This window comes from Pelmatolapia mariae, linkage group LG4, assembly GCF_036321145.2.
Source record: "Pelmatolapia mariae isolate MD_Pm_ZW linkage group LG4, Pm_UMD_F_2, whole genome shotgun sequence".
NCBI classification, from domain to species: domain Eukaryota; kingdom Metazoa; phylum Chordata; class Actinopteri; order Cichliformes; family Cichlidae; genus Pelmatolapia; species Pelmatolapia mariae.
The window spans coordinates 11,188,065-11,215,466 of NC_086230.1; the positions used below are offsets into that span (position 1 = coordinate 11,188,065).

Genomic DNA, 27,402 nt, shown 5'->3' on the forward strand with positions numbered 1-27,402 from the left:
CGTGGCTCAATGGTATTTTTTTCTCATTTCCTGGCAAGTTTCAGACAAAACCCTGGTGTCCTCAGTGACCTCCTCTCCAGAACTTTTTTTTTTTTTTTTTTTTTTTTTGAACTGCATGTATTTTTTAAAAATTGTGCACATCTGCTGCAGTAGTAGTGCTCAAAGCTCTGATTACATTGATCACGCAGCTCACCTACTTGGTCAGTTATAGTTTCTGTGAAAAAGAAGCAGTCAAGTATGATCAAATGGAGGCTTTAAACTTTAGTCTGAGGGGTTTAATGTAAATATTGCATTACTGCTGTGGAATTGCTGACATTTTTAATATTTTCCTATATTTTCAAAAAGAGAATCTGCTTATGGAGCAAAGTAAGCCTATTAAAATCAAAAACTCCAAAAGGCCTGAAAGAATACAAAAGAGTGCATGATGACAGAATTATTTCCATGGTTAAGAAAAACAACATGAAAACCTCAAACTAGGAAAACACTATTGGATGCAAACCAGAGGTATCGCATCACAAAAAGGTAGGGGCAAGATTTAAGCAGTCTGATCAGTCCAGGAAAGACATTCATGGACAAATTAAGATTAAGAATTAAGATAAACTTCAAGAATGATGGGAAGAGAAAAGCCTGGAAAAGTACTCCTGATCTGAAGCGTGGTGGAGGTGTGGGCACTCAAAAATACTGGGTCAGTTTTTTTGATATTGTGGCTGCTGATTGGATCTGGATCTGAGAGCTATACTTTATAACGGATTCAGTCAGACGCCGCAAATGGATTCTGTTAGAAGCAGCCTGCATGTTTCTGAAGCAGTGTCCTATCAAAGTGCTTCTTTAGGAAAACTGGGGATTTAAAACTGCTAAGATCACAATGCAATAGCATTTGTCTCACTTGCTGAAGGCTACCTTGAAGCTGCAAAGACCTACAAACCAGCAAAAAATGGTTCCAGTAAAGACATGTCAAAGGGGGATCTTTACAGGTTCCAGACTTGAAAAGAATTAAATATTTGCAAATATTTTTAATCTCAATTCAATTATTTATATAGCATCAAATCACACCAACAGTTGCCTCGAAAAAGTTTTATATTGTAACATAAAGACTACAGCAATACAGAGAAAACCCCAACAGTCAGATGATCAGCTATGAACAAGCACTTTGTGACTGTGGGAAGGAAAAACAGGGTGCAATCTCTAGCAGAACTTAGGGAGGGGTGGCTGTTCTTGCCATCTTAGTTTGCCTTTTACATTTTTTTTTTTTTTTTTTTTTTTTTAATATTTCAACATGTGAAATGTCAGGAAATAAGACGACGTTCGTGTCCATCTTGCGCTTTGATGGTCTCATTTCAAATGCTTTATTGTGAAGGTAAACAGGTTTCAGAGATAAAAAGGAGAAAACTATCCAAAAGCTTCACATATTTTGTCTTTCTTCACTACTTTCTTCAACCGCAGAGGACCGATCAGGACGATGAATGTGCCAGACTGGGGGGCAGGGTTGTTAACACATATGGAGAAAGTCTGTGCATTTTACTCGACATTTAAAGCTTACTTTGAAGCCCAAGACTTTCTCATGATAAATTCTTTTGTTCTTGCAAACTGATTTATTTATTGCATCCTCAAGAAGACGACATTTTCCAAGTTCAACCTGGATAATTCTGGAAACCCTAGTCTTTTCTTCCCCTGCTCGTTTCTCGTGTAATCATAGCTTCATTTTTAGTCTCTTGCCAGTTTCTGACCACAGCAGCTCCATTTGTTGCACACACACAGACACACACTTTCTTTCTGTCTCCTGAATGGAGCCGTTGTGTTGAAACATTTATTCTAGCACAGAGAAAGGGCAACTGCTCACTCACACACACAAATGCACATTTTGGGTCGTAATGTAATGTTGGAGCCTCCCGAGCAGCCCTCTAATCCATCCACCCATCTCCCCCCGCACACCCCTGTCAGGTTTGCAGATCCCAGAGGAACACCCAACATAGCAAAACAAACATACACCACCCTATCTAATCCGCCCCCCAACCTCCTCTCCTCCTCCTCCAGCTGCTGACTGATTCTGCTGAAAAAATGAGTCCCTCAGAATATGACCCAGATCCCAGGAATGGGTGCAGCGGTTTGTGGGTGAAGTGTGAGGCTGCAGGCGGAGCTGGGTTGGCTCTCTCTCTGCCAGGAGGGGGAGAGAGAGGGAGGAGAGGCTGTGTGCGAAATGGCCGCTGTCTCCACCCACATCTGAATCCTCTTGTGCACCCCAGCAGTGTTACCATGGAAACACCAGCTGCTAGAAGCTTGGAGTGTGTGTGTGTGTGTGTGTGTGTGTGTGTGTGGCACTGTCAGGGCGTGAAGTGTCAAAAACCTTCATTGCATTACTGACGCTCAGGCCTGGTTAGGTTTAATTTGAGGGGGTGGGACTGCACTGAGGGGTGAGGAGCCTTTAGGGAACAGCACCAGGAGGAGGAGGAGGAGGTCCCCCTTTGATCAGAGAACAGCTCATTGAGCCACGCTCTACTGTGCGGACTCCTCCTCCAGCATCCATCCTGTGTGAACGTACACTCTCCTCCACCTTTGCTATCAGCTCTCTCTGCTCTAATCAAATCTACCTCCCACCCACCATCACCATGTTTTTCCACTCTCAGGCAGTGGGTCAGTGGGTCAGCGTGTAATCTCTTTAGGGGATGTGAGTGAGCAATATGGGTCTGTGCAGGATGAATAGCAGGTTGACTCATTTTTACAAATCAGCCATCAAAGGCACGAATGACGCTTTCTGCATAGTTTCACATCTACAGCGGCTCTTACGAGTACAGCAGTGGGTTGGTGGTAAAGGTAGCTGTACTGAGGGGATACAGCTGCATAAGCACATGCTCATTAAAAACATACAGAGCCATTAAAGAGACACACAGACGATAACACACACAAACATAGCCAGCGGAGGTGGAGCAGCAAAAACCATCAGGGGACCAAATGCTGCCAGACACCAGCGCTCCCTGAGGAGGAGAGCTCCAATATGCATGCACACACACACATGCACACACACGCCTGCAGTTCTATTTTTGTGAGGACCTCTGTTTATATGATGCATTTCCTTATCCTGATGCGGAGCGAGAAGACATCCCAGATTGCTCTCACTCTGCTCCGCAGAGATTGTGCTGGTCACCATGTAACATGCAAACAATATGTATACAGCAGTGTGAGCACAGGAACGTGGATGCAAAATAACAGGAAGCAGCAGGAAGCTGAGGCACTATTTGTCCATCACAGGTGTCCCAGAAGATATGTAGGTCACGTCTGTGGTTTGTGTTTTCAGGCCTGCCAGAATGCGACGCATTTAAAATCCGTTTCATCGTTCAATCCCATTCAGAGCTTCGGCTCCCCAACCACTATTCAGGGAAAAGACTCGGTGTTTGTCTTTTAGAGGCTTGAATAGCCCATGGTGATACTGTTATTGTTCACATTTATGCATCGCTGCAGATAAGGACAGTCTGTGCATATTTACATGACCTTTTCTGCACACAATGACCATTCGAGGTACTCCACCTATCACACACAAGACTCCAAACTAAAAGTACAGTCTGTGTTGGTGACATAAATGAAATCCTCTAATCATAGCTACTTATGGGATTTGACATATTAGTAAAGATATGCAGCAAAATATAGTAACACAGCTGGAGATAACAAAGGTATTGCAACCTTAGGACAAATAGTACGGTGAAAACGTTGATGAATGTGAGGTTTAAATAGATGACGGCGATGCTGTTATTGTACTGACTGAACTCCTGATTTACCCTTTTATGCATCAGTGCAGTTAAGGACAGGCCCATCTATATTTATATGACCTTTTCTGCACACAATGAGCATTCAAGGTACTCCACCTATGACATATAATAACATAAGGGACATCTGTGTCGCTGCTGTGACTGAAGTCCTCTATTATAGCTACTTTTGTCTGCTCCCTTATTCACACAGCTCCACATGTTGGATGTAGCAGAGCGTTTGCACCAGATGCAAACACCCCCACTCAAAGGGATTTGTGTCTCCTACCTGGTATGAAGCAGGATCTTTTGCTTGTTAGCCAAATGTGTAAAGCACTACTCTGTGGATGAAACCCTCTGTCAGCTGCTGCTTTGTAATTAGCACTAGAACTATATAGTGACCTAAACTGACTGGGCCACAGTGGACGAACTGTTTATTTGTCTTGTAGGCTCTGGTCTGGATGCATTAGCATGCTGTTATCTAAGCAGGAAGCATGGCTGAGGCTGACTTGGTGGTTCAAGCCAACCTTACTGAAGTCGTAGCACAGGAAGTACAGGAGGTCCTCTACCAATCGGAAGCTTTGATCCCTGTCTCTGCATGGCGACACTGAATCCCGAATTACCCTCAATGCATCCATCAGAGTCTGTGTGTGAATGTTAGATAAAGTGCTTAGAGGTACAGAATAAAAGCACTGTGAGTGACGCTCATAGCAGAAGGTGCTCAGTAAGCTCTACAAGTCCCAGTCCGTTTACTGCACGGGCAGCACATTAACACACACACCCTTCTCTTCAGATGTACTTTTCAGTATGTTTGCTATACTTGTGTACTTACACTTTCCTCTAATACTGTAAAAAGCCGTGCCTCCATCCATGACAGTGTTTCAATCATAATACCAGGGTAACTATTGAGAGCTTGAACTGTGTAAGTGACAGCATCGACTGCGTTGCCAGAAATCTCCTTTATTCAATCTAATCATGTCAGCTAAGCCCAGCCCTTTGTTGTTTGAATTAAATGAGTCATTAGGAGATAATTCCCTTTAATGCTATCCAACTGTAATCCATGACCCACACGCTCTTCTGGCAGGCCCTGGGGTGTCTTTGGGGACTAGAAAAGAATAGAGTAGAATAGGATTTCTAATTAAAAGAAAAGATTATTTCTCAGGGATTCAAACTCATGATGTCGGCAGCAGTGACAGTCGGGATGAATTCTTACAGGCTCTGAGGTCAGGGCTAACAGAGGGTGGCCACAGCAGTCATGGGGTTAGCTGGAAACAATGAATCTTTGAAGGTACAGTCCAATGAGTTTACACATTAGTCAGTCATCATGAAGGCATCACTCAGCTTGTAAAAATAGCACATGGTGTTATGAACAGTGACCCCCGTCTTTGGAAAGGCTTTTTAATCACATCTGGAAAATAAACTGATGATGTCACAGTGATGTCAGCAGAGCTTTTTTTGAGTTCATTAGTATAATAAAAGCGCTCAGTTATTTTAGCTGTCATGGAGGCCTAACTGGAAGGATACCAGGACTTACAGCAGGCAGTTTCCACTTTGCATTTGTGGTTGTCATTGAAAATTCCCCAAAATTAGGAGCTGAACTACCTTGAAGGAAACACGCAAGATGTAGCCGTCTGTGACATCACCCCCCTCAGCCGCCACCTCAGCAACATGTGGTCAAGATTAAGAGTGAAAATGCTAAACTCTAATATAATCTATCACTCAAATCTCTTAAAGTCCAAACCTCAGATAGAGTTAAAAAAAAAAAAAAGGTTTCAAATAACTTTAGCTATATGAAGAAGAAAAAAAACAAACCTAAAATGATGCAATCATGCGTGAACGTGAATTTGAGTGAACGACCCCAAAACGACAAATGGCTGTGAGCCTCATTTACATGATTCAATTCATGTTGGCTTGGCTGGTTTACGATGCAGAGTCTGATTAAAGTCTAATCCCAGCCCTCGAAGTCTGTCTCCCACCACCCATGACTAAAACCATTAGGACCCCCAGGCTAAAATGGAGCTTTACCGTTTGCTTCTCTTAGAGTGTGCACGCAGAAATAAGAAGACAGCGAAGTGTGTGTTGCAAAGTGATTTGTCACACTTGCAGCACGCTTGGCTGAACAAAGAAGTCCCCTCTGTCTGTAACATCACAAAGCCCGGCTGTCGCGACACGGCGATTGGTGGAAAACACTCCGTCTGTCATGTGATTGGCGCATAGCCCTGGGGCGGGGCGGGGGGGGGGGGCTCAGTTATCATTAGTCAGCCCCTTTTTCTGCATGAGCTGAAGGAGGAAGGAGGGGGTGAAAGAGAGGCTCAGACAGAGAGAAATGTCTCCCAACATCGGCTTTTGTACAAAGCAGCAGGTCTTAAAAATGCGAACAGAGGACTTTATTAGAAAAGTTTGCAGTCTCACATGTTGCACAAAAGATACAGAGCAAATGCTAACAATATTTTTTTAATTTTATGCTTTTATTACTCAAAAATATCTGTATAAACGGGAAAGAAACTGTCTCAAGATTCTCAACTGTCCGTGAACATTTTAACGAAAACAAAAAAAGGGTGGAAAAGAGTAACAAGAGGATCTTTCCATTATTGAAGCCCAAAATCAACACGAGAAGGCAAAAGTATCTGAAAGTGTGTTTGTGATTCTCTAAAAATGCACTTTCAGTGGGTTTTTCTTTATTTGAATTGATAAGGAGAGGCTAGCTCGCAGAGCTATCAAAACGGATGAAAACACTAGAATGAAAAACAATAATGCACAATAAAAGGAACGAAAAATAATAATCAGACGGGGAAAAACTTTACTGAAATACTGTAGTGAGGGTACATGAGTGTGTGTGCAGGGGCACACCGGGTCAAAGCGGGATTCACGCCACCGCGTTAGAAGCGTCTGTAGTAGCGGTGCGGTGGCCCGTAGTGCATCGGCATGTCCATCACGTCCATGTTGTGCTGATGAAGGTTGAAGGGACCGGGGTTGTGGTTGTGGTGGTGATGGTTGTTGTTGTTGTTATTGTTCAAGGGGGGGAGGTGCTGCAGCGGGGGCACGTAGGGCGCCGGGCGAAGCCGCGGCATGATCACCTGGGGGTAGTGCGGCGGTGGCGCCGGTGGGTAGCGGGGACGCGGAGGGACGAAAAGGGGAGCTTGCACTGCCTGGGGGAGAGGAGCGGGCGGAGGGTTGGGAATGGGTGGGTTTTCTGCGGGTGGACCGACACGGGGCCGCTTGGTGTCTGCGACGGGCTCCGGTGGTGGGCCGACTCTCTTCCCTGAATTATCTGAGAGGAGAATGAAAATAAATAAAAGGATCGGTGAGGTGCACAGCAGGATCAAATGTTTCCCTCACGCCTGTCCTTCACATAAACCACACACAGGAAACACTCATGCAACTGCTGCCAGCACGCCTGAATAAATAATAGTCAAAGGGATGAAGAGGAAACACCGGAGAGGAAGAGCGTTGTCGTGGCAGTGCCACAGTTTCCTGCCAAAGAACATAATTCACTGCAAACTGAGCGATTAATAGCAGTTTGATGAGTGCCAACATTATTTAATATTGTTATTATTATTAGGGGCCTTTTGCTGTTATTATATAGTGCAGTGAAGAAGAAAGCGGGGCGGAGAGAGACACAGCAAAACCGCTGCACTCAGCCTGACGGCGTATGAGCTAAAGCTCATCGTTTTCAGAGCATGTTTTTATTACTGACCTGTGCTCTTCTTATTCAGCTCCGCCTCCCCTTCCTTCTGGATCTCCTGAATGATTCGCTCGTCATCTTGCTGTAAAAACACAACACACGGAGAAGTTGACACATTTCCAAAAACGCTGTTGCCATTATTACTTGACCTTAAACGGCTGAGCTGGTTCGTGTGTTAAACGGTCGTTAACCCGCAAGATCGCTACTACAAAGTCTGCATTATGTAGTTCCCTAAACCAAACTATTTCCAGTAGCTAGAGCACGCTTTACTTCCTGCTCTGTGCTACATGTGACCGAGGACATCAGAGGATGAGCTGGAGCTTCTCCAGCTCATTAACTGACTGGAAACTAAAGGCTGCCTTTTGGTTGCCAGTGATTCTGTAGCCAGGCTGCTGTGGGCAGCCACGGCCTCAGATGGTCAAGGTCAAAGTGCAGTGGGAAACAGAACAAGAAACAAGATCTGTGATTATGTGAGTGTTTTGAGTTTGGAGCGCACCGTGGGGTCGGTCCAGAGGGAGCACTTGCGGCAGTGGCGGCAGGGAGCGCCGGGAGACCGGGCGTGCTGGCAGAAGTGGTTATAGCCGGTGATGGGCTCTCGGCAGAGGTAGCACATGAAGCTGCCGCAGCGGCACGACATCCGGTTGCAGCCCTCCGATTTGACCAGGCCCGTCCCGCACTTGACGCACTTCCTCACCCGAGCTGCCGTCATGCGCTCCTCGCTGCAGCACAGAGAAAGTTTAGGAAAATGTGACAAGAGAGGATCGGTTTTGGGATTTTCATTGACACATTGACACACACACACACACACACACACACACACACACACACACACACACACACACAGTATAACAGAGACATTTTCTGTGAATGAACAGATCAAAGATAACTTTAGAGGTGTATTATGATTAAAAAACACATGCTGGACACAAAATGATTGTGATGAAAGGCTTAAGTATGTGGTGTTTATTAGAGGATGCCTGTGTGACACCAGTCCTGATGATATGCACTCCTTAATTTTCTTGTTATTTATCTGATAAAGGGCAGAGAAGGACTTCTGTTCTGTAAGCAAACAAAAAAAGACAAAAACAAAAACATGACAAGCGATCCTGTCCTATTGAGCCCTAAATATGGGGTTTGTTCCTCTGGATGCAGCAGAACAAACTCCTGCTACTATGATTCCCTTTTCGTTTTGTCCTGTTAGAATCATCAGACCCTGATCCTCTGATTTGTCTACCAGGCCGCTTCCCGTCTCCTTCAGCGCCCGGAAGTAAGACGATCTGCGACCGGCTCAAAACAGGAAGCACTGCCTCCAAGCCCGCTGGGCCTGCAGGAAGCAGCCGGCCTCTCAGTTTCCTCAAATGTTGTCCAGGAAACTGAAGTGTTTACCCAGCATCCTCTCTGGTAAGAGGAGAGCTAGATGTTACATCTAGCTCTCCTCTCATGTTAAATCTGAGCCATCCTGAGCACTCTGTACATTACTGATGAAGGCTTCCTGTGACCCACTTACAAGAGCACCCTCATGCGGATCTCGTCTCTCTCCAGGACCTCCTCGCAGGTCTTCCCCACATGCTGCTTCCACTGGACGTGGCACTTTCGACAGCTCTCCTAAAGAGAAGAAGAAGAAAAAAAGACAGGAAGGGGATGTTGAGAACGAGGGTGCTGCTTCTGTGCTTTTCTGGAATTGTACGTTTCTTAGCATGTCATCAAAAGTCAGGAGATGCATCCACTCATAGTTTTCCCATTAATGCTGAGCAGGTGGTGTAGGGGGGTATTACACTGCAGTCAGAGTGTCTCCCCCCCCCCACACACACACACACACACCGCTGCCTCTGCTCAGCATGCTGCTGGTGCTGCCACTGCAGGGACTCGGGGCTTGCACGGTTAGGTGTGGCTCTCTCTGCATGACTGCAGCGAGAGCGCTCGCCGCTGACTGCTCGGTTGCCTAGAAACAACAACTCCAGGCTCCAACCTTTCTCCGTCTACTCAGCCAAAAGCGCTAGGTTAAAGGGATGTTGGGGAGTGGCGGGGTGCAGGCGGCTCGAGGCTCCCACTCTTCCTAACCCTTAGCTAAGTGGTGTCACCATAAATATTTGAGCCCCTCATCTAATATTAAACAGTGTGACAGCTGATGCAGCAAAGCATGATCCACATCTCCACCGCTGCTGCTGCTGCTGCTGCTGAACCTTTCCTCTGTGTCCTGTGACCTCCTCACACATCCTCCTTTTACTGGGGGGATTTTTTTTTTTGTCATCATGCATGTAAGTCAGAGCTGATCTCACAATATTCAGTGAGACAGCTCTGCATGATTAAGGTCAGCCAGAGGGTGGTGGGGGAGAATCTATGGTTTTGGCTGGTGTTTGAGTGATGAGCGCTCCCTAAAAAAGGCACAAGATCTGGATCCAGTTTAGTAGTTTCTTCAAAAAGAGAAAAAAACATTCTGAATAAAACTGATATAGAGATGAAAAGCAGGGATTCAAACCATATGGAGATTTGGGGGTTCATTATGTCAATTATTATAAAGACCCAGTGACCTAATGGATAAGGCAACAGTGTCCAGGGCTCAGGATTGTGGATTCAAATCCCATCTGGACTACATTTTGTCAATTTCCCAACTGTGGAACTAATAAAAGTGATCTTAACTTATCTAACCGAGGAGCCACAACATTAGAAACACTGTGTGACACTGATCTTGTAACTTGTGTTCTGCTAATAAGCTAATAAGTTGCCAATAAGTCTCCCCGACAGCAGTGGTCTCCCAACAAGACAACTGCAAAACTGGAATATCTCCAGGACCCTGAGAAAGTGTTTAAGGTGCTGACTAAACCTGACACAACCAAGTCAAGAAAAGCCCAATCATCCACACACACACAAAATATGATGTCTCAGACGTCACAAAAACACGTTAATCTGCAGGCTGGCTGATGTAATCATGGGGATGAGTGAAAGCTAAAGAGGAAAATACCCCTATAGTCTGTAGTTAGAGAATAACTGTTAGAGATTACAAGAGAGGAATAAACAGGGAAAGCTCAGGTGGAAGAAATATAGTGCTTAAACCTCCAAAAAAAAAAAACAAAAAGGAAAAAAGAGCCAGAGTGAGCATTCCTGGACTCAAGTGTCACAAAAAACCCCCCAAATCAAAACAAGAAAACGCCAGCTCACACAAAGCCAGACAAGGGCGAGAATGACAGAACGATGAGAGATCGCCCCCTAGTGGTGACATCGAGGCCAAGGAACGAGGAGAGCAGAGCGAGCGCGCCTGTCCGAGACCTGTTTGACAAGACACTGAAAACCAGGAACACACCTGAGTTCTTATAGTGCAGCTAAAAATACAGCTGCTGATGTCACAGCCAAACCTCGTAGGGGGTGTGTCGTCCACGCCTTCACTTACACACAAACACACACACACACACACACACACACACACACAGGAAAGAAAAAGAAACTAAAAAAAATTGAAGCAGGCTGAAATGTGACAGAGGTCACAGAGATAAACACACAGCAGCACCACCACACACCACAAGTTTGCCTTTTCACCCTCTCTCCATTCATTAATTCACACTCACTGCTCCTACTATTTTTTCCCCAGCATGTTCCAGCTCGCCTTACTCCTTCATTCAGTGCTCTCCTTTTCTGCGTGCCACTCCCTAACAGCACCTCCTTCCTACTTTCATTCATATTTTGCGTCTCCTCTAAATCTTTTTCTTCTTCTCTTGCGGTGGACGCTACAGCAGCCCTTATAAGGATGTGCACAGCTTCTGATGGGGTTGTAAGGGGATGTGTGTGTCTGTCAGTGTGTGGCTTTTGCTGCAATCAAACTCGAGTGGCATTTCGAACGGCAGGAAGGAAGAGGTTAAATCTGACATGATAAGCCATAAGCTTGTTGCTTGCAAACCCGTCACAGGACTTGCTCCTTTGAGAAAATTCATCTGATCTGCAGGAACAGCAACACCAAGACTGCAGTGCACAGATTTGCACAGTGCTTCCACTTCCAGTGTCTCACATATCACATTCCTCAACAAGTAGTCATGTACAGGCCGGGGACAAACCTGTGCAAATGTCTTCACAACCACATGTGGAATGTGTTTGTGTAGGTCAGACAGAGCCAGGACAGATTGGGAGAAAGAAAAAAAAACTGAAGGAGAGGACAGAATCTGGGTCAAATATGATGTGAACCACATTTGAAATGGACGAGCAAGTGTGACCGACCAGTCAGAAGCCAGTATGAGGGGAGTGGACAGCGTGGCTAGCCAATGAGACGGCGGTGTGGAAGAAGGCGGGTGGGCTTACGGAAGTGTGTCAGTTACATAATGAGGCCCCTCCCTGCTTGAGATTGAGCGGGCTGTGGGGTAGACTGTACAGTGTGTATGGGAATAAAAAACACACACACGTGAAAACAAGAGAGGAATTAACACCTCAATATCACCCGTCTCTTATTAAACACTGGTGATAATACCAGCGTGTGTGTGTGATGGGGGTTTCCAGGTAACAACACACATCCCAATTCTAAGTGGAAGTGGAAGCAGCTTTTTGTGGCATACATAAGCAAACATATCTGTGAGCTTAAACGTGTTGGCTTTAAAAGCTGACTGAATTTGTTTTGCACTGCAGACGAATCACTGAGCAAGGATCAGACCCAAAGTTATCTGGAGCATGTCTAACTTTTAAGTCTCTGGGTGTGTGTGTGTGTGAGCTCGTAATGAGGTGCAGCTGTGCAGTGATGCTGCAAGGCCAGCAACTGTAAGCCTATGGCTCCACCTACAGGCTGCTGGCAGGAATTGCATTGGATTTCTATTCTTCACTGCCTGAGGCGAAAATCTGCAACAAATGCAAGCATAATGCTGAGCCAAAAGGAGGCATCTGAGAGCCACGTGCTAATAGAGAAGCTACGGTAAAGACAAAACGCTACTGTGGAGCCACAAGTAAGAAGAACTAGTCCAGCTTGGGCCAAGTCAGCAGATGTAGGATTACAGAAGAGGTTTGCTATGGAGGAAAAACCCAGCTGGCAGATGGAAAAGCTCAGGTGTAATTAAGAATCTGGTTAAAACCTCAGTTTTAGTTTCCTCCAGAGTTCCTTAAAAATTTTTAAAAAGGCCTCTGGGAAAGTTGATGCTGGAAACACCCTAAAATACCAAGGCAGCAGAAATGCTGAGGAGGACAACTCACATGACTCATTTCTTACTGTTTCAATGTGGTGTCTGCACTGCTTTGAGAGCCGTTTAAAGGGCAAACAAGTCTCACGCTGATGTCTCACAGCCCTCTGACTGAAACTAAAACAGGGTTTGCTCAAACACAAAGACAAAGTGCTGCTCTTGTATGAAAACAAATTAAAAAGTTAAGTATATCCCATTTTCAAAACAGAAAACGACAAAAAGGAAAAATATTTTACACTTTGGAAGAGACTTTTTAAATATGTGCTTACACCACAGGGACATGCTACACAGAGGGCACCATAAAGCCAATTCACAACAACCTGTTTCACAAGCCTGAATATGAGAGCTACTGGCAGCGTCGGGCATTTAATAAAATATTTTTTCTCTTGACTTGTCTGAGTCCAGGTTCTGTGGGCAGCACTCTCAGCAGAGACACCCAGAGCACCCTCCTCTCCCAGCTCATCTAGGAGAGATTCAGTCTGTCCACTGTCCCTACTCCAGGGACTCCGCTCTTTAGGAGGTACCCAGAACACTTCACCTGTGAGGGGGTCCGGCATCCTAGTCAGATTTCCAAACCACCTCAACCTGCTACCTTTGCTGTGAATGACAGCTCTACTCTGAGCCCTCCCCAAACTCCTGCACTGCTCCCACTGTCCCTGATGGAGAGCTCAGACTCCCTTCAGACGAAGCTAATTCCTGCTGCTTGTATTTGCGATCTCATTCGTTCATTCATTTGGTCATCCACTGTCACCAGAGCTTGTGACCACAGATCTGCTCAGTCACACAACAGTGGCTGTACAGATTGCGAGCTTTACAGTTTTACTAATGTTTATGTGCAATGCCGCCATCTTGGATTGTTAAATTGGGGCTGGTGGGGTTGCTTCAACCTTCCGAGTGGGAAGTCTGACTTGAAGGGCTGTTCTAGTCGAAGATTTCAATTGGTAACTTGGAAATTCTGACTTCAAACAGAACACACCAGAAGAACCATGTCCTCAGTCCTGGAGGTGCTAATTCGCCCCTCTCCACTTCACACTTGGCTGCAAACTGCCCCAGCACAAGCTGGAGGGGCTCGCCCGATGAAGCCAGAAGAACAACATGATCTGCAAAAAGCAGAGAGGTGATCCTGAGACCACCGAACTCGATACCATCGGCTGCACCTAAAAATGAAAACTTGTCTTCTTTTCTTCTTGACCGTATTTCTACAAGTCTCACAGACCTGATCTGTGCGGGCAAGATCATGCAGTTTGCCTGCACTGTACAGACTAGCCTTCTGCCATGAAACTGGTTGAGCTCACCAGCTTTATAACCATGTTCTCCGTCCATGGCTACAAATTGGTTTGAAAGCGATTGCACTACTCCTGCTTCTCTTTCTTCTGCTTGTTTTTTTAGCCTTTTTCTGTCAACTACTTTGTTAGCTTTCAGGTTTGGTGAAGGTGCTCCTGATCTGTGTTTTTCATCATGTGCATGTGCAATGTTTTGTTGGCCAGATTAAAATCTTCAAACGGCCCAAATCTGGCCCACAGGCCTTCAGTTTGACATGAGAATTGAAAGAATGCGAGCTCATCGGTTAATGAAGGGTTTGACCTTACACCACTGTGCGAGGAGTCACACATTTTTCTTGTATGGCTACTGACATAACCCCCTCCCCCAACTTCTCTCCTACCTTTGAGGGCATGCAAAGATAGCAGAGGTGTGTGTGTGTTTGCTTCTCTTTACAGCTGTGAGCAGGAGTGAGTGAGACGTTTACAGAAGCAGAGCTCACAGAAAAACAGAGGAAAACGGGAGGGTTGTACTTATGTGGGGAAAGGAGCGTGAATGAGCCTGTGTGTGTTTCTGCCAAATAATGAAGGTTTTTTTTTTTTTGGCCTGGAATTTGTGTGACAACTCCGGCAGACAAAGAGCATCGCCTCCTCCTGCATTCCTCAGACAGAGGGAGGAGGCCCAGAGATAAACAGAGAGGGAGCCAGAGGTGGCGACCTCGCCACATGGAACGGTTCATCATTTCCAAAAGCTGCTCATCAATCTCTCCTCTGCCTCTCTCTCTTATGCTTGTTGGGCTTCGTGTCCAGGCTGCACGGAGATGATTTATAGGTAGACACCATTTTGCTGTCACGGCGCTCTGAATTATTCACGATCCAGTCGTCCACTCTTGGTTTGAAAATTTAGATTAGATCTTCTGTGCTGTAAGTACTCTTACCCAGGGTCACATCAGAAGATGTGCAGATGAGTGTCGACCTACTTTGGTGTACACTTCTTTGCGAGAGTGCTTAATTTACTTTATAAACAGAGAGAGAGCAGAAGAGCAGAACTCACCTTGCGACACCGAGGGTTGGGACAGCTAAACAGAGACATGTCTTTGTCCAGCAACGCTGGGAAGTTGCAAAACGGACACCTGGAAGAGATCAGAGAGGAAAGGAAGATGAGAGGAAACGTACAAGGCATCTGTATATGATAAGGTGAAGGTACGCTGACAGCCGATTAGAGACAGTCACACATTAAATGACTCCAGTCATAATTCAGCAACTCTGTGACTAAAAATGAGCTAGACAAAGCAGCCAGATCTTCAACATCCCACAGTAGGAGAGGCAAAGTGCTAATCATAAATAAGTTAGGCTGCAGCTAGCTATTATCAATCTGCGGACCATTTTCTCACGGTAATTTCTCTAAGCCCCCCTCCCTTTCATTCTGTAAGAGTGAAGATGAACCATACTGAACATGAATCCACAGTCTGTGGGAGAACCTCAGCTGACTGGCTTTTGCATTACAGCTGAAATATTTTCTACTGTTTCTGTTTGCATCACCTGATTTGAATTTCCACCAACCCATGTTGTCGTGTAGACTTTGAATCTACTCCTGATGCTTTGTGTTTGCTTTGAACACATGATTAGCCCATGAGCCTAAGTTCTAGCCAATAGTTAAAAAGTTTGATTTTTTTTTAAATGAAAATTTTAATTTTAAATAAAGGCTGGAGGCCACTTCTGCAAAATGACAGGGGGCTCAGGAGCCAGTTATTAAAAAATAACTGATTATCATTTATCATGATTTAATTTCATTCAGTTATATTTTCATAGCACTGAATCACAACAGTCGCCTCAAGGCGCTTGGTAAGACCCTGCAATAGGACAGAGAAAACCCCAACGAAACAAATCAAACGACCCCCTCAAAGCAAGCACTTGGCGACAGTGAGAAGGAAAAACTCCCTTTTAACAGGAAGAAACCTCCGGCAGGACGAGGCTCAGGGATGGGTGGCCGTCTGCCAGTTGGGGTGAGGAGAGGGAGACAGGACAAAAGACAGACAGAGAGCCAGAGATTAGTAATAACTGATGACTGCACGCAGAGGTGTGTATAAACAGAGTGAGTGTGAAAAAAGGTGAGTGAAGAACACACACTTGCAGTGCATCATGGGAAGCAGCCTAGGCTTATTGCAGCATGGTCACCAGGGTCACCTGAAGCCCTAATTACAAGCTTTATCTAAAAGGAAAATCTTAAGCCTAATCTTAAAAGTAGAGAGGTTGTCTGTCTCCTGAATCCAAACTGGGAGCTGGTTTCACAGAAGTGGGGCCTGAAAGTTGAAGGCTCTGCCTCCCATTTTATTTTCAAATATCCTAGAAACCACAAGTAAACCAGCAGTCTGAGAGCGCTCTGTTGAGGTGGAATGGTACTGTGACGTCTTTAAGATAAGACAGGGTCTAATTATTCAAGGCCTTAAACGAAGGACTTTAAATACTGAACAAACATTAAAATGCCCACTATTCATTTTTAAAATAGTGCATTTTCAAATTAACTGACTTTTTAGTGTTGTTAACTTAGTAGAAAGATTGGACACCAGGCTAAAAGATGAACCTTATGTCCCTACAGCCCGTAATTCTATCCATCTGTAAACATTGCTGGAATCTCTTTATTCAATTTTATTAAGTCAATTAAAAATCTGTTTGTGGACAAACTGGCACCTCGAGTTATCAGTTACTTTATTATACCTATAAATCTGGGTGCAAAGGAAAGCGGAATCCAGCTAGAGAGCTACCCCCACACACACTTACCTCACTAACTCATCTGCACAGGTGGCAGCAACCGCCTCCTCCGCCTGCCTCTCGTAATATTTACACAGTATATTCTCTGGTAGGACCTTCTCCAGCTCACACACAGGGTAGGAGCACGGGCAGCCCCCCTCCATGCAGCTCAGGTCCGACTACAAGAAGAGGACGGAGCGCGACTTCATTACAGAGCAGAGACGCTGCACGTTCACAGCCACCTCCAGTTTAACTGACCATTATTATGACACATTATTAGGTACAACAGTGTGGTCAGATGAAAAACACGACAACCTTTTATGCAATACAGTATATACCAGTACCAGCAACAAGGCACCTAATAAATGGGAAAGTCTTTATTTTCACAATAATATATGGACAACAAACATTGACGATATTGCGAAATCTGTGCCCCAGCTCATATTCAATCTTGACATTTATTTGACAGCTCATCACTCAAAGAGGTGTGTATTATTATGGGATTAGTCAGTTATAGTTGCCAAGCAACATTACCAGTTAAGTCGTATTGAAAACAGAAAATGTCTGCGTGTACCTTCCCAGAGCCGAACACCGCCTCCTGAGCGTATTTGACCAGGCACTCTTTACAGAACAGGTGACCGTCCGAACACTGCGTCATCTTCTCAAAAGCAAACTCCCCAAAACAGCAGCCACACTCTATCAGCTGACCATCCTGGAAAAACAATCGTAACACATCATCAGTCAAAAACCTCACATTATGCAGAAAATCCTGACAATATCTAAAATGAACCTCAAATGAAACCAGCACATTCTGCAAGCTAACACGTTTTATACTGGATTTATTAGGATTATTTTTGAAATACAGAATATGAGGCAAAAACAGACATCGTAGAATTCTAAAAAACTTAAATTTCACAAAAGACCACATTTATTCTTCAACACAATCTGAGCTCTCTTAGGCAGCTTTCTTGTCATTTCTTTAAGTCATCTTCAGGAATAGTTCTCCAGGTTTCTTTAAGGACATTCAAAGCTCTTCTTTAGATGCTGACTGCCTTTTGTTTCAATCCATGACTGATAGTTTCCATTGTTTGTTTTTATATCTAGGTTTGTTTTAACTGCATTGCTGGTGTGTTTGGGATCACTGTCATGCTGAAAGGTTAACTGTTTCAGGTTAGATACTGACTAAGATCCTCTAAAGCTTCTCAACAGCCACCCTTCCACTAAGACCATTTCTGATGATCCTTCAGTGAAGAGTAGATGGATTAGTTGGATTAATTAAAGGGCTAAATGCATCTCTCAGGTCCTGTGTCAGATCCTTGTTTATGTCTTCAGGACACGACTTTCAGACACTGAAATCTGCTGTAGATACTTCTTTAGACCTACCACTTCTTCTTTCATCCTCCACTTCTCCAGTTTCCGCACTGCTGACCACGCCAAGCTAGACAAGCTTTCAGGTAATACTTTGGGAATCACGTTATATTCAATTTTATGCCTGTCAAACTGTGTTGTATTTGGCATTTTTAGTAGATTCAGTGAAAGAAATGGGAACAAATAAGATTTTTGTGACAGGCTGCTGGTAAAAAAGTGGCTAAAGATACAATATAAAACTGGTTCTAAGCAAAGTTATCTGTTATGTGTAGGCACAACACTGGTGTCACAGAAGCTGCTTTATTATCATTATCATTATTATTATCATTAATACTATTATTATTGTTGTTTAAAAGCTTGATTGAAATGAGTGAAAAGGCAGCCAAATATCCAAAGAAAAACTTTAAGAGCTTTTGAAAGCCTCAAAACCACGTTAATTAAAAAAAACAACAACTAACGTCTGGCTCCTTGGCAACACTAGAAAAAGAAATGAGGGGTGTCTCAAGACTTATTCACAGCACAGTGTTATCTGGAAACATCACTGAAAAGCCACTTTAGACTGAATCAACAGATAGAGATGCATTGTGATGAATCCTACCTTCTTATACTCATCTTCATTGACCTGAAGAGCAAGGAGGAAGTCCTCATGCTGGACACAAAGAGAGAGAGAGAGAGAGACAGAGCGGGGCAGTCGATCAATTGGTGAAGATCGGGCGCACGAGCTAAGCTGTAAGCCAACATGATGTAACATTTTTCTACCTCTGCAGAGAGTGACCTGAAAACAGAGAGTCCCTGGGACTGAACCAGCTCCGCTGCTGGGCGTATGATGCCATGGGTGTATGCTAATTTAACTACTGACTGTGCCTAAGTTTGACTAACATATTCACCCTACTAAGTGCTTGAAATCTAAATGACTGAACATTAGCCTCAGAAATCTCTGTATTCCATGTTATGCAGCACGTCACAAGGTTATCAACATTTGTGAAGCAGCTCTATGCAACATATCCAACCATTATAATTGTTCTATTCGCTGAAGCAAGATGCCTTTAATATACTGAGCAGCACCACATTATTCCCTGGTCTTCGAACAAATGCAGCTTCTAACAGTGCAGTTGTCCAATTAGTAACTTAAATCCTCAAGCGGCAGATAAATACAACCGCCTGCGCAAGGCAAGAAATTATCATCATGAAGCTGACTGCACAATATGAAGCTCCAGACTAGTTCCTATATGCTTCAGTTTCACTATGCGGTTCTATCACCTGCTAAATGGTTAATGGCACAAACAAAATAGGGAGAGGATAGCTACTGGTAATGTACCACAGACAGGGGAAATAGCGGAAGTGGAAACTCTACTCAGCAAAAAAATAAATAAATAAATAAATAAAAGGCCTGGTAAACAGAAGCAAAGAAGGTGAAGAGGGAGAGTGAAAGAGACCTAATAAAAACAAGAAGGAGCTTTGGATACTGGATGGAGAGAGCTCCAGGACATGAGAGGGATTTAAAGCAACATAATTAGCCCCATATACCTGAGTGCTTTAAAAGCCAAAGCTATCCAGTCTTTGAGACAATGGTGCAGGGTGGGGAAGGGTACAGTGGGAAAAGCTAGAAAGAGTGCTTGCTATACAAATGAGTTACTGCATTAGAAAGCTACTGTTTAGATAAGTGAAGTATATCATTATCTGTTAAAAAATGAAAGCTTATAGAGTTCAGGGTTTTCTTGCACAGAGGAATTCTTGGTGCAGAAAACAAAGAGGTTTTTACACAGCCATAAACACCCCCGCAAGGAATGTAAGGTAACACAGACTTGGTGCCTTTATACTCCATGAACCAATTATGGTTGTTGTGCTCAGTTCACCCCGCCACCCCCCGCATAGGGCCATTCTGGGCTATAAAAATCGTGATAAATGCAACACTGAAAGAAAACAGAGTGCCCGAGTGAGTGTATTTGTGTGTGTACCTCTGCCCATTCCTTTGCCTTCTGCTGATAGAACGAAAGCTCCTTCTGCACAGATGCCTCCAGACTGCTGTATGTCCTACAGTACCGACGGTCATTCTCCAAGAAGTACATCCTCTTGTCAAACTTAACCGAACCTGGCAGACAAGGAAGAAACCAGTTACTGAGAGTTTCCAGTGGCTTGTGAAAGCAATTTCTGAATGTGCAAAAGAGCAATAAGTAAAAGATGCAAAAACAGGTGCATGGTAAAAGTTTTCTCACCGTGCTCAAAGTGGAAATCGACGTAGCAGCGTTCCGAGGTCCTGCTCCGCCGTTTCTTTCCCGACGGGTCCCCTGACTCTTGCCACTTCTTCAGAGCTTCACATAAGGCCTGGGAGGAAGAGCGAGGGAGAGTTGAAAGGTACGACAGCAAAGAAGACAGAGGAGGCATGGTGTGCTCTCAGATGGGACTTTAGGTACCTTGCGTGTGATTGCATAGTGTCCCTTCAGGGCGTTGAGAGCCCATTTAATGTCCTGACAGCTGAGCATCCTGAAATCTGCCATGAGCAAGTCAGCGGCCTGCATCACAACTTCAGGTCCCACCGCGCCCAGTTTGCCATAATCAAACAAGTCCTCAGTCACCTGAAAGACCGCAAACATGAAAACAGACACACACACATATATGATTCACAGATTATATGAAGCTGTAGTCAGTGATCAGCTTGGGTGGAAAGGTAAAATAAATAAATATCGGTAAACCTCCAGCACTTAAAAGTCAACTCAACAATGAAAAATTGCAGTGTTTACTTGAACTAACAGCTACACCCTGATTGTTGCAGTTAGCTGATAACTTAGCACTCACCCCTTTAGTCTTAATATAATCACTTCTGACATCAAAATACCCCCAAAGAACATATACAGTCTATATTTACATACAGCATGGTTTATTTGTTTTAATTTGGTTACTAGACGGAGCCTCAGCACATCCATTCCATCATTCTACAACAAATGTTTCAACACTCTTTAACCACATTATAGACATAATCTGATACCAGAAATAGTTCCATTAGAAACTACAATGGTCTGCTCAGCTTGAATTCATGTAACGAGGAACCACGTCTCCGTTATTAATTTGTATCTACACTTTACATAACTGTCCTAAAAGGGCTTTTAAACCCTGACCCACACTGCGAGATCCTAGCTTACGTTGCACTTTTTACTGATTGAAATTCTACTGTTTGCACATTAACACCATTTACACACATTTTCTGTGCATCTAACACGCACACACAAAGACACCTGCCTCATTTTGGGTGCCTCCAGACTCTAGTAGGATGCTGGTGGGAGCTGATGTGGCTGCTGCCGTGTCTTTCCTCGGATAATCTTGAGTCTCCAACAGCAGGTTACAGATACTGGGAACAGAGCAGAGGGGGGCTGCATGTGTACAAGCTCTCACAAACATTCACACAGTTACAACTATACACACTGGCAATCATTTCATATGTGACCACCTACACCTGTCTTTATGACGCTGTGTAACATACAAGCTAAAACAGAATGCAATAATTTGCAAATCCTTTCAAAGGATAAAGGTACAACCAGAGAGTTAGAGACTGTATTGCTGACAAATATCAAGAAAATCGAGAAAAATCGTTATACTATCAGTCCAGAGGCCAAAAACTCTTGACCCCGGGCTCTTTGAAGATAGACTGAGGAAAAGGGGAAAATTGCCCTGTGATCAGACCAATCAGTAACTATCTTTAACGTGTACTCTGCACTAAAGCAAAGAGTTTAAATCAGCTTTTTTTAATCAGTGTACAGATCAAGACCCGTGACGATACAGACGTACATATATGAAGGCATCACTAATACTGGAGAAGGTTCTGCTTATTTCAGCTAGACAATGGGAAACCACATGTTGCACAAAAATGATATATTATACATGTAACCACTTGAAACTGCAGCTTAGTATCCAAAAACTTGCAAATTGCTGATAAAAGAAGAAGTGACACAAAAGAGAGGCAGATTTGACCTTGTCCCATCTTTTTCTGAATGCGTTCTTGGCATGAATTCCAAATAAACATGTGTATTTAAAGAAAATACAATTTCTCAGTTTCATCATTTCTCATCATTTCTTTTTTCTATTAAACTATTTTGAATTAATCACAGACTTTATATGACTTGCAAATCACTGCATTCTGTTTTAAAATTCACATGTGGCACATTGTTTGGAACATGGTTACCCAACAAGATATATGTATCTATTTTTAAAGCTCTACATTAAGGTTAAATTAGATAAGATGATTCTTACACATTCAAGTCTTTCACATTATTCTTTTGGATCAGTTCTGCTACATAGGTTTCTTGGACGTCTGGGAGTAGATCCAACTGTAGGGGATATTCAAAAAGTTGAGGAGAGCATGGCCGGAAAGAAGAATGGGGTTGGAACGGATGAAATGCGAGACAACACAGCACAATTACACTCATTTAACTTTATAACAGATAAAAGAGATGCAAACAATTTTCGTAATGAGATACTCACAACACCATTGATAAGGGCTCTAACGTGAGGCTGGTGCTCTGGCCTCTCCTGTTGTGCGGAGGGTCCAGGCCTTGCATCCTCTATCTGGGGAATGTCCTCTGGTGCTGGAGGCACTGCGACCAGATTAAGTCTTTCTGGGTTCTGACCCAGAATAAGTCGTGCTTCTTCTCTGTTGTGTGGGACTGAAGCTGCGGGAGCAGGAGGAGCTGGAGGAGCAGGAGGAGGGTTAGAGTTCACACCAGGTACCCTAATGTTAAGTCTGTTGGCTGGCTGAAGCAGACCCAAGGGACCAGCCTGAGCTGGAGGGTTTGGAAGGGCATTTTTGGGTGCCTGGCTCCCCAGGATGATCCGGTGACCTGCTTCTGGAGGACCCAGTCTCTCTGGGGCTGCAGCTATTAGAACTGCAGGGGGCATCCCTGGTATAACCTGAGGGGGTTGAGGAGGCTGGGCCACAGCCTGGGCAGGGGCCTGAGCCAGGGGCTGCGGCTCAATCTGAATGAGATTGCCCCGCATTCGAGTGACTGGCACAGGCTGCAGCAGACCCTGGGGCTGGGTTATTAGAGCCGAAGCTTGATTTGGCTGTGGTGGAAGAACAACTAGCTTCACCTCCTTCAACTGGATGAGGTGGGGCTGCATTGACACTGTTCCACCAGACTGGAACAGTGAAGTACTAGGCTGAGGGTGCGTCCGTATACGAGATGGAGGATGTGCAGACGAAGTACTGGCCTGAGGATTGTCTTGCGTAAGGCTACTCATGCTAGCCTTTGCTTGAGTCTTTGTAGAAGAACTTGAAGCAGTCACTGCAGCAGCACAAATATAGTGTGTGGCACTGGCAGAGGAGTTCGCGTGATGCTCCAACCGTAACTGTGCTGAGGAGCCAGGTTGTGGATGCGAGAGTCCAGATGTGCTAGGCTGAGGCTGGACAAGCACTTGTTCAGGTACTTGTGCAGATATTCTGGATGAGATGGTGTTGGCCTTGGCATTTGTGGAGGTAGATGGGGTGTGGACAGAAGAAATTGCATGGAGCTCCCCGCTTGTGTCTGCTGATGTACCGTTGTGCTGCTGTGAGTTTATGGTCGGTTTTGGTTGTGAGAGTGATGAAGGGCCGAGATCCAGCAGTGTGTTTCCAGATGTGCTCGAGTGCGCCGGAAACTGTACTTTAATGGCTGCTTGGGGAGACGTGGTTCCCTTGGCATCTCTGGAGGTAGAGGGGGCACAGGCAGGGACTGGGTCCAGTGTGGAAACCCCAGAAGATGCGCTACTTTGACCTACAACTTTAATTGGGTTGTGCGAGGCCCCGCTCCATTTCGCTGCTGGGCGGATCACGTGTCTGCGCGCAGGCATTAGCGGCTGAAGAGAGAGCAGAATGAATCCCAGAAAAATTTATTCAAACATATATGAATAAGTCTCAAGTGACATACACGAAGAAAGGTTTAAGAATAATCTGCATCAGTTACCTCCAGTATGCTGACATCATCGTCATCTGCATCGTCCGGGACTAAAACGGGACTGCTGGGTACAAGAGTCACAGGCTCTTCATCCGAGTCATCAGAAATAGTGATGAGCTCTCTCAGATGGGAGCGTGAGCCTGCACAGACACACGCACAGCGGAGTTATTAAACGATGCATTTACAGGGGATGTAAAAAGGGACATTCACTGCATCGTGTGGAAATTTAAGACAAAAGAGATGAGCGATTGCAACATGAGCCAATGCTGAATTTCTTTGCAGAAACGGTTAGTTCATCAGACAACTAGCTGAGGTGCTGAAAATAATCTGCACTTTTGCACTTCCTCCTAAAAAGTACAAAACACGAGGTGTATATGCGTGTGTGCAACAGGTCAAATGCAAGAAAGTGGCTGGACCTCTCAGAGCATAAGCAGAACATTTACATCTTAAAACGTGAAGCTCTGCAAGGCAAGCTATTCAAGCACATTTTGATAATTGTTTTTAGGTTTTTATTAACATACTGTTACTAACCTGAAGTTTATAAAGGTGCTGACGGGTTTATTAGATCAGCAAATTATTTTTTTTATGTAGTTATGGAGCATCTGTTGCACTTTTTACACTGTTACAACAAATGCATGTACTATGCATGTCTGTGACTTCTCTCCGTGTACTCCAGCTTCCTCCCACAGAGCAAAACATGCTTGGTGTAGCAAGGCTGACTTGCAATTCTAAATTGACCGTAAAGCTTGATTTAGACTTCTGGTTGAGATTTACGGAAGGAGTAGAATTGGAGTGTTAGTGTGAATGGTTGTCTGCCTCTATGTGTTGGCTCTGCAACAGACTGCTGACCGTTCCAGGGCGTACCTTGCCTCAGATGGGAAAGGCTCTAGCCCTTTCCATGACCCTAACTTGGACAAGTGGAAGCAAGCAAATGGATAGATGCATAAAAATAATAATCATATATCCTGGAGACAGACAATTGTGTCTACATGCATGCCAGTGCGGATGTGAAGTCTCACCTTGGCTGCGGTGGACGTTGAAGCTTGCCAGGTGAATGACCTCATCATCGCTGCCTCCATCTGCCATTGTGAAACTACACTTAGCAGCTCCCTGAATCAGCCCACATACAGAATCACTGCTCAATCAGTAACATCTACACCCACACACACAGACACACACATACAGAGAGTTATGTTTCCATCAGAGGGCATTACATACACACACATTACTTTCCTGGAGATTTACCATAACCATAATCACTGCCTTTTAAACCCTTACCACAAACAAACTCTTCAAACGAAAATAGATTCGTGTTATGGGAACTTGTTTTATTTTTTTTCTCGTAAAAAGGAGGCAAGTCCCTTCAATGTGACTTTTTTATAACCATTAATTTCTATCGTTAGAATGTCTATGTATGACACGCGCACAACAACACTATCACCCTGCTGGTATTCCCCTGGAATCCAGCAAATGGTTTCAGTTTAACATCTGTCACATTTACAGAAAACGAGGAGAGCTGGACTCCACCCTAAGAACACAACTAATCTAATCGCACAGGCTACTAAAGACTCAGGAGCACGTTAGTGACTCCCCCAAACACGTTACTAAAGAGAACTCAACAAAGACGGAAGCTCCACGGGGAAACAGAATACGGAGCTGGGCTCATTTAAATCACCACCGACGAATAACATTAGCGCTACCACTGATGTGTTCGCCAGCACAGTCGTGTAAACAAATATGTGCTAACGACCTGTATCGGCTTTACTTGCGGGCGCAGCTCTGATCGTCCTCGATCTGATCAAAGGTGGCACAAATCTTGTGTTGTTAAAACAGGACACGCTAACCCAGCGAGAAGCTGCCTGTACTCGTCCCCCGCAGTCGTCCCCCGCACTTGCACCGCTTTCCCCGCCGTGACATTAGGTTTAACATGGCCCTTTTAGCATCAAGTTTAAGGCGGTGTTTGAAAACAAGCATCCCATCATGGCTATCGATCATTTCCGCTGACACAAACAGAACAAACTGCTCTTAGCCAAGCTAGCATTCGTTAGCTTGGCTGGCTAGCTAGCCAGACTAGTTAGCTGACTTGTGCGAGGCTTCCTGTCCATAGAACCGCCTCAAACAGTCCCCACACGGCTCGAAGTCACAACACGAGAATATATATGTAGAAAAGTACTATACCGCAGCTCCGTCTTGGTTCACGAGTACAATACGCCTTCTTGATCAAGTGACAAACCGTGAATAACGAAACAAACTGCCAAAACAAGAACAGCAGAAACGTCACGACGTTAAAAACACCCAGTCACCACGTTCAGACGGCCTGTGGGAAATGTAGTTCCACCCACACTTGCCTGATTCTTCACCAAGCGTTAAGTCCAAGATACAAACGTACCCATTCTGTCGCGAAATACAAGTTATCTACTGCCTGAGGTATTGTATTTATATGTAGGGCTCCTTAAACAAGAAGCAGAAAAACTTTGAACTATTAGCGCTCTCTCGTTTAGTTAGGATTAAAGAAAAGCATACTCAAAGATCAAAATAATATACTTAAAATGAGTTTGAATGTGAAAATCATATGCAACTATCAAATCTGTATTTTTAAATGATCTGTAACGCTATAAGCTGTTTTAAAGGAAACCAGCTATGCTTTTCACGTTTTCCTAACATTTATAGGATTTTTTTTAATGATGAATTAAATAAATGAATTAAATAATCATAAATAAACAGTTCAGTGTCTGTCCAAGTTATCCCACAGACTGCACTAAATACTCTGTTTCTGATGACTGACTCAGGCACTGAAGAATCTCCAATTTCTTTGCCTCTTGGGTTATTTTTTACAGTTGCTTTGGGTCATTCTCCAATTGCAGGATTTAGCTGAATCTGAGCAGACAGTATAGCCCTGTACACTTCACAATTCATTCTGCTGCTTCTATCAGCAGTCACATCATCAATAAACACTGTATGGCAGCCATACCTCCACCATGTTTGACAGATGATGTGGTATGTTTCAGATCATGAGCCGTTTCTTTTCATCTCCAGACTTTTCTCATCATTCTGGTAAAAGTTCATCTGGGTTTCATCTGTCCATAGAACTTATTTGTTATTTTCCAGAGATGCGAAGGCTCTTTTAGATGTTTTCTTGCAAAGTCTAATCTGGCCTTATTCATGAATGTAACCAACAGTTGCACCTTGTTTTGAAATTGCATTCATGAAGGTGTTTCTTGATTGTAGATTTTGATAATGATATGCCTACCTCTTCCAGGGTCTTCTTGAGTTTGTTAGATGTTGAGAACACCCTGGAAGAGGTAATTTGCTTTTCTTAACCTTGAGAGTTACCTTCTGCATTGTTGAGCAGGTCAGGACATTCTGTCTTTTACAAATGAACCAGATTGTTGATTTGCGCTCTCTCTGTCGTTTTATTTTTGCAGTCTAATGAAGGTCTCCTTAATTTGCATCAACATTTGTTTGGCTCTCATTTTGAAAAATCCAGTAAACAGCTACAAAATCCAACACTTGGAATCAACTCCTGAT

General features: G+C 44.2%; 1 protein-coding gene across 4 annotated transcripts; it reads right to left on the minus strand.

The window, feature by feature from the left end:
- Positions 1-6,144: 6,144 nt before the first annotated feature.
- On the minus strand, positions 6,145-26,178 carry rnf216 (ring finger protein 216). Of its 4 annotated transcripts, none has more exons than XM_063471439.1 (17): positions 26,053-26,178; positions 24,894-25,027; positions 23,884-24,014; positions 22,427-23,776; positions 22,196-22,272; positions 21,188-21,296; positions 20,365-20,526; positions 20,167-20,275; positions 19,909-20,042; positions 18,549-18,599; positions 17,157-17,294; positions 16,613-16,761; positions 14,886-14,964; positions 8,930-9,027; positions 7,919-8,141; positions 7,435-7,504; positions 6,145-7,008 (listed from the first exon to the last, which is right to left on the minus strand). In XM_063471439.1, the coding sequence occupies exons 2-17, from the start codon at positions 24,958-24,960 to the stop codon at positions 6,617-6,619; spliced, it is 3,339 nt and encodes a 1,112-aa protein (XP_063327509.1). In that variant the 5' UTR covers positions 24,961-25,027; positions 26,053-26,178; the 3' UTR covers positions 6,145-6,616. The 4 variants fall into 4 exon arrangements, with proteins under 4 accessions (XP_063327509.1, XP_063327511.1, XP_063327510.1 ...); XM_063471441.1 differs by lacking the exon at positions 26,053-26,178 and adding an exon at positions 25,640-25,881; XM_063471440.1 differs by lacking the exon at positions 26,053-26,178 and adding an exon at positions 25,625-25,881.
- Between the last annotated feature and the right edge of the window lie 1,224 nt (positions 26,179-27,402).

Bases quoted from the DNA above. Each gene is read 5' to 3' on its own strand.
- rnf216 (XM_063471439.1), bottom strand. From the start codon at position 24,960: ATGGCAGATGGAGGCAGCGATGATGAGGTCATTCACCTGGCAAGCTTC. The intron at 20,043-20,166 runs GTGAGAAAACTT...CTTGTCTGCCAG, and splicing joins CGATTTCCACTTTGAGCACG to GTTCGGTTAAGTTTGACAAG. The intron at 16,762-17,156 runs GTACACGCAGAC...CTCTTCTTGTAG, and splicing joins CGGTGTTCGGCTCTGGGAAG to TCGGACCTGAGCTGCATGGA.